The 14,156-nt window shown below is 49.3% G+C and overlaps 1 protein-coding gene across 3 annotated transcripts in view; it reads right to left on the reverse strand.

Annotated features, from left to right (window-relative positions):
* Positions 1-2,970: 2,970 nt before the first annotated feature.
* Positions 2,971-14,156, reverse strand: part of NUMB (NUMB endocytic adaptor protein) — an 83,708-nt gene continuing 72,522 nt past the window's right edge. For all 3 annotated transcript variants that reach the window (XM_088520448.1, XM_088520447.1, XM_088520449.1), the window contains 6 exons: positions 12,401-12,541; positions 10,501-10,702; positions 8,153-8,452; positions 6,252-6,401; positions 5,243-5,386; positions 2,971-3,646 (listed from right to left, as the gene is read on the reverse strand). In XM_088520448.1, coding sequence (XP_088376574.1) covers positions 2,988-3,646; positions 5,243-5,386; positions 6,252-6,401; positions 8,153-8,452; positions 10,501-10,702; positions 12,401-12,541 — 1,596 coding nt within the window. In that variant the 3' untranslated portion in view covers positions 2,971-2,987. The remainder of the gene's footprint in view (positions 3,647-5,242; positions 5,387-6,251; positions 6,402-8,152; positions 8,453-10,500; positions 10,703-12,400; positions 12,542-14,156) is intronic.

The raw sequence follows: 14,156 nt of genomic DNA on the forward strand, positions 1-14,156 counted from the left end.
TCTAGAAGCAATCAGTAAAGGAGTGAGAAGGGACAGATTTTTCAGAGAGAGAGACTTTTCCCTGAAAGGTCAGTGATAAAAAAATCTGCTTGCTGGAAGGCAGAAAGTCTTACTTTGTGGGGAAGTGAATTACTCTGCTGTATAACTCACAAGATGGGTTGTGAAGTTGCCATCAGTTGTTATTTAAAAACATTGAGATAGTTTTGATCCCAAGACTATCTGTGTATGCTCATAACCTTGCATTTAAGATGTCAAAAACAGCACCTTTTTGTTTTATATATAGGCTATTTGACTCTGGTGTGAATCGGCCTTCTGAGCGAAGGGCCATGAGCACAAGCTGTGTAAATGCCCATCTCAAGTGAAACAGGACTGAGACCTGCTGGGCTCCTGAGCACTTCCCAGGAGGGGGCTGGGGCTAGACTAGAGCTGTGCGTGCCCAGCCCTGCCCTCCCTTTTCCTTGCACCAAACATGTGAGCAGCCGTGTCTGCAACATCCCCCCCAGTACTTTTTTTTTTTTTTTTCCCCCCCCATACTACTCAAGTAGTGTGAATATTCACCTTCATTTAAGCTGCCTGGCTATGAAGCGCCTAGGCAGAGAGCTCCTTCTGCAGCCCTGTGTCTGATTTTATGCCGGTGGGGCTCGTTTCAGTGAGCGTTTATTCTCTGGCTTAATCCTACTGAGCATCCTGAGCACCAAGGGGTGCAGACGATGGCTTGTGGCTCACTGCATGTGCCTTAGCTGCAGCAGTTGCATAAAAGGCCTTTGCCTTCCCTCTTTTGGCAAGCTGATGTTTTGCCTCTGTGCAGTGTCACTAGCTGCTTGCTGGCCCTTTACTCGCTGCTGTGGGGACCAAGCGCTGATCGACTGTCCCTAAACAATATCTCCTAGGAAGAGCCCATTTCCCTCGCACTTATCGTGAGCGCAGGAAAGGGTGTAGATAGAGGGGACTCTTTTTTAGATGGTCTTTAGGCACTGCTGTGAAAGACTTAGGGGCCAACAGGAAAGAAAGACGGGGGGAAAGAAAAAAAAAAAAAAAAAAAACAAGGATAGCTTTTTCTAGTCTTAGAGCAGTTCTGCCGCAACCAGCACAGGCAGCATTGGCCAGCACTGGTGGTGCAGGTCTGCGGGCAGGAGCTGCGTGTGAGGGGCACCAGGGCAGCTGCGCACGGCCCTGAGCAGCCCCATGCGCCTGCAAACGGGACCTGCAGGTGCGGCCAGGAGGACGGGCACACTCCAAAGGAAGGCTTGGAAATGGTCCCCTCTGCTCCGTTAGCTGCTCGGATAATATCCGCCCCTTGCAGGTGCCAGGTCTGATTTTTCTTTGTGCCTGAACTGTGGGGTAGACATAGATGGGCTGCACGAAGCAGTCACAGTGACAGCGCAGGGAGAGCTACTGACCGGGCAGACAGCAGGGAAAATACCTTATTGGCTACTAGGCTCTTCACTCCTTTTAACATTAAGAGAAAGAAAATGAAACTGAGTTTCCTTTTTTTCCTATTTGAATGTTAGCATCTTTGTGTTTGTAGCTAAGAAAATACTCAGCATTAGAAAAGTCATCGATGCAAACTAGAATCCACCGGTGTCAGTAAGGCCTCCTTTTTGGAGCTCTAAGCAGCAAGGATATTCGCAAGCTGGCTCTTGCTGTTCAAGGTACCGTAACACGGCGCGCGCAGAGAGCACCATGGTCAGGCTTTGTGTTGGCGAGCAGGGCTTGTCTGTGTGCCCCTGACAGCACAAAAGGGACAGATCCAGAAAACAAAATGTGGAAAAATAAAGCTGTCCCAGACAGAGCTTCTACCACCAACATTTATTTCTGTTAAAGCAGATTATAAATCATCAGTACAAATATATATAACTTACATTTGCTTGTAAGGCCAAAGTTTAAAAGTAAAGTTAAAATGAGATGGATTTCACGAGTCACCAGAGGCAGAACCTGGACCAGCTGCAGCCTTAACCACGAGGTTTCACAAATTGGTGGAAAAAATAAAAACAAAGTTAAAATCTTCCAAGATCCATTGACAGACAAACATAAAATGGGTTCCTAGGTAGCCCCAGGCTGTAGATATGCATACATTAAGTTGTCACAGTAGTGTTAGAACCAGTAGATTAAGACAAGGAAACTGCAGCGATACATGAAAGAAAATAAAGATACTATATATAATATGTAGCTTGATTCTGATTAAAAAAAAAAAAAAAAACAGTAGATTTTTCCCCATGGCTTGCAAACCATGACAATACTGTTCTTTAATTTTCTTTATTTAAAACTACACTATAATGATGTATTGGTTGTGATTGTTGTTGCAAGATGCTACTTACAATGAACAGATACAAGAACAAGCTAGGGCCCCTTTTGTCCCTCTCCAGCCCCCCACCCTCCCCCAATATTACTTACAATAAGAATCAGTGATAAATCAATCTTATATACAATTTCTTACATCCAACCCCTTTTTCTTAACCTTTGGCAAGATTACTTACAACTCATACAGCTTTTAATATCCAACTATTTAAAATATTCTAAATGCATAAAAATAAAGATTTTGGCTTTACTTTATTCTTTATATATAATATTCACTTTGTTACTCAAAATGGAAGCTCAGCGTTCCCCACAAACCTGCCGCTGGCTGCGCGCGCGGCGGCCCCGCGCAGGAGGCCGGGGGCGCCGGCAGCAGGACGCGGGCGCAGCCCTCGTGGCGCCTCCCGGACCCCTCCGGGGCCGGCGCGCGAGGGGCTCGTGCCGGGCGCCCTCCTGGCTCTGCAGGCGCGGAGGGGCTGCGGGCTGGGGCGGCTGCAGGGCTCCTCTTCGGAAGGCGCCTTCGGCTCTTGGTATGTTTATAACCTCTCCGTAATCGTTCTTTCTTCCTAACCCATTTTCCTTGGAAGGGACTCTTTGGGGATTATCAAAGCAAACGGATCCAAAACAGTCCCCCTCTGCTCCCTTTATCCCTCTTGTACTAATGTACAACTCACTGGCGCTGGCGGGGCTGCTTAAAGTTCGATCTCAAACGTTTTCTGTAGGTCGCTGGAGAAGGGGTTGGTGGGCGAGGGGTTAGTGCGCTGCTTGGCCCTGCTCTCCAGCGCTGCCCACTGCGCCTCGAAGGGGTCTGCGGCGGGGGCCTGCGCGGGCCTGTCCTCTGCCGCCCACGCGCTGCCGTCGAGGCCGTTGGGCGCCGCGGAGCCGTTGTGCTGGGCGGCCGCCTTGAAGAAGGGGCTGGCGGCGGCGCTGCCGCTCTCGTAGTGCGCCAGGGGCTGCTGCTTGGCGGGCACCGCAGGCACGTGGCTCGCGGTGCCGAACACGTTGGCCACCATCTGGGACGGCGTGATGCCCACCACGGGCACGCTGGGCGCGGCGTAGCTCAGCCCGTTGGCCACGGCGTAGGGCGGCGCGGGGACGAAGGCCGGCGGCATGGGCGGCACCACCCCCACGGGCACGGCCTGCGGCGCCAGGAAGCCGCTCGGCGGGAAGGGCGCGGGCGCCGCCGCGGGCGGCTGCAGCAGCGGCTGTGGCTGCGGCGCTGGCGGCTGCTGCGCTCGCACAGTCTTGGAGACCTCCTCCAGCCAGCGGTCGGCCTCGGAGGGCGTGCGCCGGTGGTTCCCCGGGAAGAGGCTGGGGGAGGCTACAGCTGAGGAGCCGCTCCACTCGGGTCCTGCCAAGGAGAGGGGGGGTGGGTCAGGGCCGCTCCTGCAGCGGGGCAGCCCGGCTCCCTCCCTGCGCGGCGCGGGGAAGCACCTCCCCTGTCCCCGTGCCCAGGATAGGGCTGCACTGCACGGCGCTGCCGCCCTGCACCCCCAGGCTTCGCTTTCTACAGCAGCCTGCTGAGAGGGTGAGGCCGCAGCGGGGCCCTCGGCATTGCGGAGCTGCAGTGACCCAGGCCGTAGCCGCTGCTTCCTCCGGCCGAGGAGGGGCCCTTTCCGAAGGTGCAGCCCAGGACTGCTGCGCTGTCAGAATGCAGAACTGGAAAGAACCAGTTTTTAAGGCGCCGTGCCTTGTGGCCTAGATGAGGGCTTTTCTTGTATTAGGAGTTAAGACAACATTCATTTTGTTGCGACATATGCGTCAAAGTGAAGGATGGGCACTTCCTACCGTATACATGAACATTTAAGGAAGTAACTCTATCAAATTACACTATACGTAAACTGTACTTACACTGACTCCCTTGTTTATATTCGTCCTTCCTCTCCACTCTCTCCTCACTCTCTCCACGTGCAACTTGGGCTGTTAACCTCTCTAATTCTTTTGCAATGTTCAACACTTAATAGGTCAGATTTTTTCCTATAAAAACAGCTCTGCTGTTATCTGTCTTCAGCCATTAAAATAATAATAATAATCACCCTCATCACCATTCCTCCCACAGTTCACAACCATCAGCTCAACTCTCGGCTGCCTTCTCCACACTGTTTTAGGTTCTCTTTTGCCTCTTTTCTGGATTGCACCAACTCTCCAGTGTGATGAGCAGAGCAGCCAGGCGTGCCAGGCTGCAGCTCCTGTGTTCTTTGGAGTCTGGCAGCAGCGCAGCATCATTACTGCTCAGTACGCTTGAGCTAAGCCAGTGACAGAGACTGGCTAAACTGCACCTAACAAGTCAGTTGCTGCTGCTTTGTCACTGGGAGCTCTTGGAAGCTGAGCTTGGGGGGGGTCTCATGTCTATCACAAGGCCAGACCCTCGGTCACGAGTGAGGCTGCGTTTTTCTCGCTGAGCTTTCGCCATGAAATGCTGCAGCCTTCTAGCATAGGCAGCCACATGGGTGACAGTCATTTAAATTCCCACCTTGCAGTGTATGCAAATATAGACAAGGACTGCAGGTCCAGACTTAGCTTATCAAACAGAAGACATGAACTTCTAAAACCTTTAAGAAGTACCTGACAGTTGCTTCCCTTAGTTTGGCTTTGCTGGAGAGCGCGCGCGCGCACAACCTGCCCCCCTCCCGCCCCCCCTTTATTTTGGGTATGCAGATTCTTTCCCCTTCCTCCCTAAACACACACTATTTATTTCATTACTTCCCTTTTAAGCATTGGCTTTTCTAAAAAGCTGCCAAGATTTTAGACAGGGCCAGCTTATAGACCCAGCAGCAGCACGGTCACCGCTTCCCTCCATCCACTCGCGCGCACGGCTACTACTTCCGCCCTTTGTCCCTCTTCCTTCCACTCTGCATTAAGTGGCATCGGCAGCTCTCCCGAGGGCTCCATCACGCTCCTGATCCAAGTGCTCACAGAAACGCACAGCGTCTACATCCCATCTTACCCGAGGCCAAAGCCGCAGCTCCAGGACTAGCGGCAGGAGCATGAGCCCAAGGATTGGTTTCCCGAACCGGCATAACCGTGGGCACTACAGCAGCTTGGGATGGTTTAGCAGCAAGCACACAGAAGGCAGAGGCAGTGCCATTAACTAAAATGGGAGCAGACAACATCAGTGCAATTAATTCATGCAAGGCATGCGTGTGATGGGACAGCAGTGGGCCAGGTCGTGCCTGTCAACACACACCACGCTCAGGCAGGGCTGTGGCCAGTGTAAATTGCTGAGCAGAACTGAGAGTTGATAAAGCCAGGAAATTCCTTCTCACCAAGGCAACTCTTGTTAACTGAACTGTGGGATGGTGGGTTTTGTGTCCTTGATGAGAGCTGGCATTCTGCTGATACCTGCTTCACACTGAAGCTAAATTTGCGGGTTTTATAGGGATATGGCACACCAGAAGTTACAGGCTTAGTTTTAGATTCAAAGGAAGAACAAACTATAGATGCTAAGTAACAGTAGCTACATTTAACAGGGTGGTTTCTCACACTGCTTTTGGATAAAAAGCAAATGCTCATGGTCAGTGGACCAGAGCTCAGAGGCTCTTAGCAATTCTAGAGCTGGCATCTCTCCCCAGCTTATCCAAGTGCTTCCACGTGTGAACAGCAGCAGTGACGTGGGAGCTCACAGGCTTCCAGCCTTGTGGGATTTTGTTCCTATGACACTAAGGTTACTACACTTCAGTAGGCAGAATGCTACATTGCCATTATCTCAAAGCCAGGCCCCTTGACAGGTAACTATTGTGTTGCAGGTGCATGAATGAACTTTTAGTGAAAGATTAAGAACAAAAATACAGGAAAAAAAATCAGCAGACAAGATGAATAAAAGCAGGATGCATTCCTCCAAAATCTAGAGACAGGACTACACAAGACACATGAAGACAATGTGCTACAGGGAAGCAACATGATGTGCACTCAAGCCTCGTTCAGCATGCCCTCGCGCAGGCCGAGAGATCACAAACCTTGGAAGGCCGGAGACTGTGGGGCAACTGCTGTGAGTGGCTTTGTCATGGGGGCTGAAGAGAAGGGGTCTTCGGCGGGCGTGCTGAAAGCGCTGGTGATCTGAGAGCAAAGGGAGCTAATGCTGTCGCCTTCCCCCTCTACCTCGGGGACTGGGAAAACAAACAAATAATAATGACACTGGAAGTCTAAGGGAAACAGAAATGTTACAAATACCGATGTTAAGTTAAAATATAATTAGTTCTGCTAGCTCCCAGGTGCTCTTTCTATCGATTTGAATGGCAGGTTCTTTTAAACTTGCGGTGAAGATCAGGTGGTAGAAATAGCCATGTTAGTGTATTGCTTAAGCTAAAGAGAAAAGAGTTCCAGAACTGAAGTCAGTTATAGCTGATTTCCTCTGTTGCTGAAAGAGGATGTTCAGGAAAGAAAATGAAAGGCTTTTCAATAGCTTTAATAGAGTCTTAAATCTTTTGGTACTGAAAAAAGTGCTAAATGCATCAAGGACTTGGCACTAAGACTGGGCATTCTGTGATGGGGATCGATGTAGCTGTTCCGGGAGCGCCCTCCCACAGGGCCACCTGGGGTTTAAACGTGGTGTGTGCCAGCAGCACGCGGGCACGGCGAGGCTGCAGGCAGAGCGTGCACTGCCCCGGGACCGCAGCAGCCTGGAGCCCTTGCTCCCATTTCACAATTAGGGAAAACAAGGGCTTAACGATCAAATGAATGGACACTCTCAGTTTCAAACTCAACATACCAGTATAGTGTGGATACAGGGACATTTGGAGTCAACTGCTGACTTACCAGATGTTCTCATTAGTTTTAATTGCACTGCTTTCGAAAAGTGCTGATTAGCAGTCCTTCATTGCCCAGAAGTGACACAATAAGCACATATATTTAAAAAAGAAGCACAGGATGAGTGGTATGACGTGTACCTAAGGTTCAGCATGAAGCATTCCCCAAAATCAATTCTTTGAGGGATCTTCCAGTAAAATGCCTGTAGTGTGACAGTAGGCAGCACTGGCAGCTGCTTACATGGGAACATCCTCAGAATAAATTCAGATCAGTGTGTGCTCCATTAGTACCACTTCTGGTAGCAATGCAGCACTAGCATTACATTCATTAGCTCAGTGCCGGTCTCACTGTACGGGCTACCAAATAAGAATCAAGAGAGAAATAGATGAGATATTGGTGGTGTTTCCGTCTTTGCTGCAGTAATTTTCATTTTAAAGCTTGGAACCTTAAAACTGTCTCTGTTGCCAAATGACAGCACAGCTGTCCTACAGGCTGACCTAGCTGAAGAGATTGTAGGACATTATGCAAGGTATTAATCACCCCAGATGTTTACGTGGGGATGAATCTATAAAATCCCACAGCTATCGTGAAAAATGGCACCACACGTTACTGATACAGCTGTTTATACCCACTAAGCACTAGTTACTAAACCTAAGGAGGTGTAAAGAGGTTTCACTGCTCTTAAAAGGAGGATTTCAGAAAGACGGAAGGACAGACATGAGGAAAAATGTCACAGGATCCCATGACAAGTGGTTAAGGCCTTGGAGGGGTTTGTCTGTCAAGACACTCTGGCATTTGCTGAGGAACTGGTTCAGTGACTCAGAGGAAAGAACAGCACCTACTAAATCACCAACCTCTACTCCTGCACCACTTCCATGTTTCAAATACAGATTATAGCTGCTTGTCTTCTACATGTGAATATTGTATTGGAAATCCTTGCATGTTCCCAAGCTAGTAATGCCAGGTCAGAAAAAAGTCTGTCTGTTGGTGAGAAATGATCTGCACTGGGGCAGGAAGGAAGATTTACTAGTGAGTTGCTTAGAGTCCCAGCAGAGGAAGGGAGGAAGAGACAACACAAGTTTGACGTTGCACTTGAACCCCTCGGCCTTACCCGAGTTCTTCATGGGGAAGTCGGTCTTCCTTTGCACCGTGGAAGGCAGCTCGTTTATCCGCAGCGACAGCTGGCGCTTGAAAGGAGACATCTTCTGGCTGAGGGCCGGGAAGCCGCGGAAGGAGCCCTGCCTGGCGAGCTGCTCGATGGGCGCGTGCCGCCGCGGGATGGCGTGCGGGTTGCTCGCCTCCTTCTCCAGCGCGGCGGCCGCGTCGGCCGGCGGGGAGCTCGGCGAGCCGGGAGAGGGGGCCATGGTGGCGGGGGCAGCGCTCGGCGCTGCTGCCTTCACTTCTGGCTCAGCTGAGGGGGGAAGGAGAGCGAGGTTAGACAAGTAAAGCCAAGTATTGTTCTGCTGCATGCCCTCCCCTCACCCCCATTTTGTTTTGGGAAGAGAAACTGCAGGAATCTGCATCATCCACAAAGGAGTCCCCAATACTGCAGCTCTTTATACCTTCGTTATCTGCATCGCGCCCCTCCACCAGCCACCCAGCCTCCGAAGCAAAGCTTGGAGGGGCCAGCCAGCTCCCAGAAATGACGGCCTCGTATGCCTGCCTTTAGCTACTGCTGAGGCCACTGCTCTAGAAATACCCACTATTTATGAATCCAACTGAAAAGTGTCTTGGGAAATTCCTTTATTTTGCCTCCCTGAGAACTGGAAGAAGAACAGCTTATTGTCCAAATCCCATATTCAGTTAATGAGCTCAGCAGCTGCAGGGAAGAGAATCCAGCTCTCGGACCTTCTCTCACAAGGTGCCCTCCTAGCCCTGCAGAATCCGCAGCAGGAGTCAAACCCCCTGCCGAACTTCAGCAGGCCAAGGGCAGCTCCAAACAGGCTGGGCTGCACCCCACGCTCCAGCAGCAGCTCCGCGCTTCCTCCACGGAATCGGAACCGATCCCGTGGAAACGCGCTGCAGGCAACACCAGCCCACGGGATGGACACCCGCTGCCTTCGCGTGACAAGGAGATCCTGTGGCACCTCTTGCAGTGATTTTGTTGTAATGTTATTAGGCAGTCGCTGGTTAGTTACACTGGAAACTGCAGTTTCAAGTCAGCTGCTTCATTTTGCAGAGTTCTGTGTAGAACCACAAGGCTTTGGTCAAACAGGCCTAATGGTGGAAACCTAGGGGATGGGATTTCTCTGTCTCTAGGAACACTGTCTTTAGCTCAAGGCATAGGCACATCAGCTCTGGATGCAACACACACAGCTTTTATATTAAAATAGGTCAACAGACAGAGGGAGAGAAGGGGAAATTCTGCTATCCTAGGGTGAACTTATTAGCTTATTATATTGCTTTCCAAACTTCTTAGGGAAAACAATGAGTTGCTGACACATCAGCAGAATAACCAGAGTAGACTCTGGCGATATGTGAGGAGCTGGAACGGTCAGAGGAACCACTTATGCGGCCCTGCAGACTTCAGCGCCCACGAGTTGCAGCTGCTTGTTCAAGAGAAAACTTCTCTAATCAGTCCTCCTTGGAAGGGGTCTCACACCTTCCCTGAGGCAGGGCTTTGACTCATGGCCTCGAGTGACAAAGGCCCTCGCGTTTAAGCTCCATTTAGCACATTCTAAAACTAACATATGGGAACAAGCAGAGGGATGATGAAAATGAAGGCTAAAGTTTTGCAATACAGTGGCAGTATAAAAATTGCTGTGGAAGCCTCCAAAGCACTTCACTTCTATCTATAAGATGAGCTATAGACAGTATTTACTTTAAGTATATTCTGGTAGTCTTAAAAACTCTACCATCTATAGTAACATTTGGGTAAGAAGTCCTTCTATGCTGACCTGAATTTGAGAACAGTTTGCATTTTAAATGGTTATGAAGTAGAATTAATGCCTCTCAATTGACCAGTAATTATTTTTGAATTTAACAGAACAGGCACTGTTGATTTTCTTACTGTTTGTTACGGAAGGCACTCCGATTGACCTGGTCTTCCTTCATGCAGTCTAATGCTAAAAATAAACTTTGTAATCTGCCTTAAAATTGAAATAAAACTACACTATAATTTCTGTTAAGAAAAAAACCATAACGATTTCTGTTAATTTCCCACAGGCTTTAGACTACAAAAAAAAAAAAAAAAAAAAGGCAGGAGCAGCTGGGCCCAGCTGCTCTCACATATGAAGGCACTCGCACTTTTTCCAGAGGAGTTATGGGAGAATGCCCTAGGAGTGAATCTGGGAGCCGCCATCTTGTGAAACGACCTGGCATTTGGGAGTGTGATCTGTACATATCGAGGCTATGGAGAGGGAATTCCGAACGGAAGTCACCCCGCAGCTCTGGAGCAGGCTGCGGTTTGCCTCAGCGCGGGTTCCGCTTGCTTCCAGACCGACCAGGCCGCCCCCGTACCTTTAGCGTCCGGCAGCTGCCTCAGGATTTCCTCCCTCTCGGCCTGCTCGGTGGCGGTGGTGACACGGAAGGACCCCTCTCGCGTGAACGTGGTCCTGCTGGCATCGAAGGTGGCCGTCACCCCACACTCCTTCTCGCGCTTCTGCTTCCGCTCCAGGCACGCCGCGAAGGCGCAGCCCACGGCGTGGCTCAGCCGCTCGCCCTGCGCGACACAACCGCACGGTCACCGCCGCGGGAACGCGGGGCGCGAGCGCTGCCAGCCACCGCGGGAGTCTCACTCGGGTGTTAACGACCGTATGGCAAGGGACCACGTTGCATTACAGCTGGTTTACAAAGCTTCGCAGCTACTAATGCACGAGCAGCGTTCAAGAAGGCCACCCAGGCATGAAAGATTGCCAGATAACCCACTTGGTTCTCCTGCTACCGAGGTAGCCGTGTGCTAACATGTCTGCACGGTCCCATGCCTCTGGGTATTCCCGCACACAAAGGGACTCCTGGGAAGCCATTTGTGCAGGTGCAAGTTCTGAGGGATAAACTACAGGGGCTTGGGGCAACACTACCACTGGGTGCAAACGTGAACACTAAGAGGACGACTATGACTGCTCCTACCTCTAATGGCCCTGACTAAATGCACAAACAAGCGCTAAGAGTGCCTTTCTGAGAAACATATGCTCACTGTGTTCTTACAATAGGCTTTAAAATGGGCCTCAGAACAAGCCCAACTCACTTAGCAACAAAAATCTCTGAGTGCAGCAGTGTCCTTTCACATGTAAAAATAAATATTTATTATACTGATAGATATAATAATAGGGTGTATAGTACACGCCGCTTCCGCTTGTTTTTCTGTTTCCCATTCAGAAGACGGAAGACCCAGCAGTCCCCAAAAGGGATATGAGAGATCCCCATGACTCAGGTCTACTGCAGCCGTGCTCATCAGAGCTCTGCACAAAAGGCTTCTCGGCCTTCCCAAAGGCACTTGTATTAATCGGTGAGGTCGAAAGGAGGCACTATCCTATAACTGCCATGATGGAATGAAATTGAAGCTGGAGGAAGTCTGGAAGCCCGGCTGATACGGAGGCTGCTGCCGAGTCAGTGGCCAAGCCCATCTACTGTGGTTGCTAACTGACTGGGAAGTTCCAACTTCACTGTTTCTTTTTGAAGAGAAATAATAAATTGCCAAAGATAATTGCTCTGAACACGCAGCTATTCTGAGTTTACTCTCTAAATCTGCATGTTCAGCATAATTTTCTACACTGCTTACTACGACAAGGTTTCCAGCACTTGGGTGAGACTCAAGAGAAGACTCAAGAGACTCTCATAAGGAGATCAGGGAGCTGAAGGAGTTATCTAAGGCTACACAGCAAGTGAGTGAAGAAAGTAACCTATTTGAAGCCTTCTACTGGCAAAACCTCTCTCACCACTTGAGAAGCAAATGGGATCACAGTTCAACTCATTCCAGCTCCATCCCTTAGTTTTCAAAAGGCTTTCCCTTCATGATAACATTTGCATACAAGAGGCTGCATTTTTAAGTCTATTTACTCACTATGATTTTTATCCTGGAAAAATTGTCACTGCTGTTTCAGTTTTTGGCTGTATGCATTTTCAGACGGGAGTATCTTCTGTCTATTTTTAGGAGAGTAGTCCCCTTCTGCTAGAGATATCTGAGGCTGATTGCACTCCATTTACACACCGCGTCACGCACCGATTCTCTCCGCCAGGTGACAGCACAGAGGGATGGCAAATAACTCAGACACAAAGAATTAGAAGCACAGCATTTCTCAAGGCCCAAGTAACATTTTATCTGCAGTCAGACCGTATCGCAGCATTTTGCGGTTAGACCTCCCAAGTGCAACTCCCAACCAGAAGCAGGAGGAGCGGGACACCCGCTGCTGTTACTTACCGTGTCCTTCACGGCCATGAAGCAGTGGCAGATCCAGCGCCTCGTGGTGCCATCTCGGCAGATATAGGAGAAGGCCCTGTCGAAGTTTCTGTCTGGTGCACAGAAAGAAACCTTCTCTATTGTCTGATCAACTATAAGGTCCTAGAGGAAAACAAAATCCCCCCCCACAATAGAAGAAATATGAAGAAGTGTGGAGAAACACTTACAGAAGGCATTTTCAGCAATAACTGCAAGACGACTTTTATCACAGAGAAGCAAACCCGGCCTGACTACAGTTCTGTGTCAAACGAGCTCAGAACAGAAACTCTCCCAGTACCAAACAAGAGAGAGCAAGTAACATTTTCCTGCCCGTCTGTTTTGACAGGACCACCAGGGCACAAACCATGGACAGGGCCAAGGTCAGGGATTGCTCCTCGGGACACAGAGCTAGCACAGGCAAAAGGGGGACTTTTCTTCTAACAGTGGCTCTGGCGGCCGTTGGAGCGGGGCCGGGGCGGCGGGAGGGCCGCGCTGTCTCCTCGCAGAAGGGCCCTGACCCCACTTGGTGCTGGGAGGGGGTTGCAGCGGGCGCAGGCGCCAGGAGGCCACGCGGGACGCCCTGGTCAGCCGGGCGCGCGAGGCCGGCCCCGCGTACAGAAAGACCCTTCGTCATCAGGTACCTGCAGCAACGCTTCTAAAAATGCATGTGTTTAAATACAACAGAAACAAATCACTACACAGAATCCACCTGCGTCAATATATTTGCATTAGAGACTAAATTCTCTAAAGACAGTAATTTTAGTGCCATAAAACATCACATAAAAACAGCCCTGGGGCTCTATGCAAAGAGCAGGCATTGGACCAGTAGTAGTGTTACGGAGGGACATGAATTACCCCTTATCTGCTCATCAGCTTTGGCTTGCCAAAATCATCTTTTATGTTCATGAAGTGTTAAATGACATGAATATGAAATCGATTCATTTCAGAATAGTGAGGGAATAATTGCTCTGATAGCTGTGTGTCACCATGTAAAATACTAGTAAGCTTACGGGGCAAGCCTAAAGCTACTACTCCGAATTGCGTGCGTGTAATTAAAACCAAGAATGATTTGCTGTTACTCATGCACAGGCCCCTTTGTGCTACACACTGGGTTATTTCATAATAAAATATATAAAGCACAATTCAGAAAGAGCCAATGAATATATTAGTTTTCCACTTCAGACCAGTAGTTTAGGTATTATTGTTACAAATTATTACAGAATGTGGTAATTCTATAACCCAGTTACTACTTATCTCCAGACTGAAGGGAGTTTAAGCTGTTTAGTGGAGGCACAATCCTATTTAATTTATTCTCTTTATTGCATTTGTGGAAGTCAGTTCTTCATTTGAGCCCACTCTTCTAGAACATAGATACAAGGAAGATCATATTGTGTAGCACCAATTTTCCCGGGTGCTACTTCTGCAGCCTTCCATGGGGGCAGGGAAGGGAGTCAGAGGCTCTGTGTTAGACATCAGAAGTCATCCAGAAAAGATGATTCCCCTGGCAGACACAGCACACGTGTGATTCCAAGCTCACGCTCCCTATCACACCTTTATTGAACATGGCTTGACAGCACTATGCAGTTAGCTGTGAAAAAATTAACAGGCATATATATGTTTACTGAACAAGAAATGGTAAAATTGCCTATATACTTTTATCTTTCTTTCCAACACCATTATTTGTGTTACGATAAAGATCAGTATCCATTTACTGGTGTAGCACATACATTATTACATA

This window comes from Tinamus guttatus, unplaced genomic scaffold (genome assembly GCF_059628265.1).
Source record: "Tinamus guttatus ecotype Peru unplaced genomic scaffold, ASM5962826v1 Tinamus_guttatus_pri_ptg000089l, whole genome shotgun sequence".
Lineage (NCBI taxonomy): Eukaryota > Metazoa > Chordata > Aves > Tinamiformes > Tinamidae > Tinamus > Tinamus guttatus.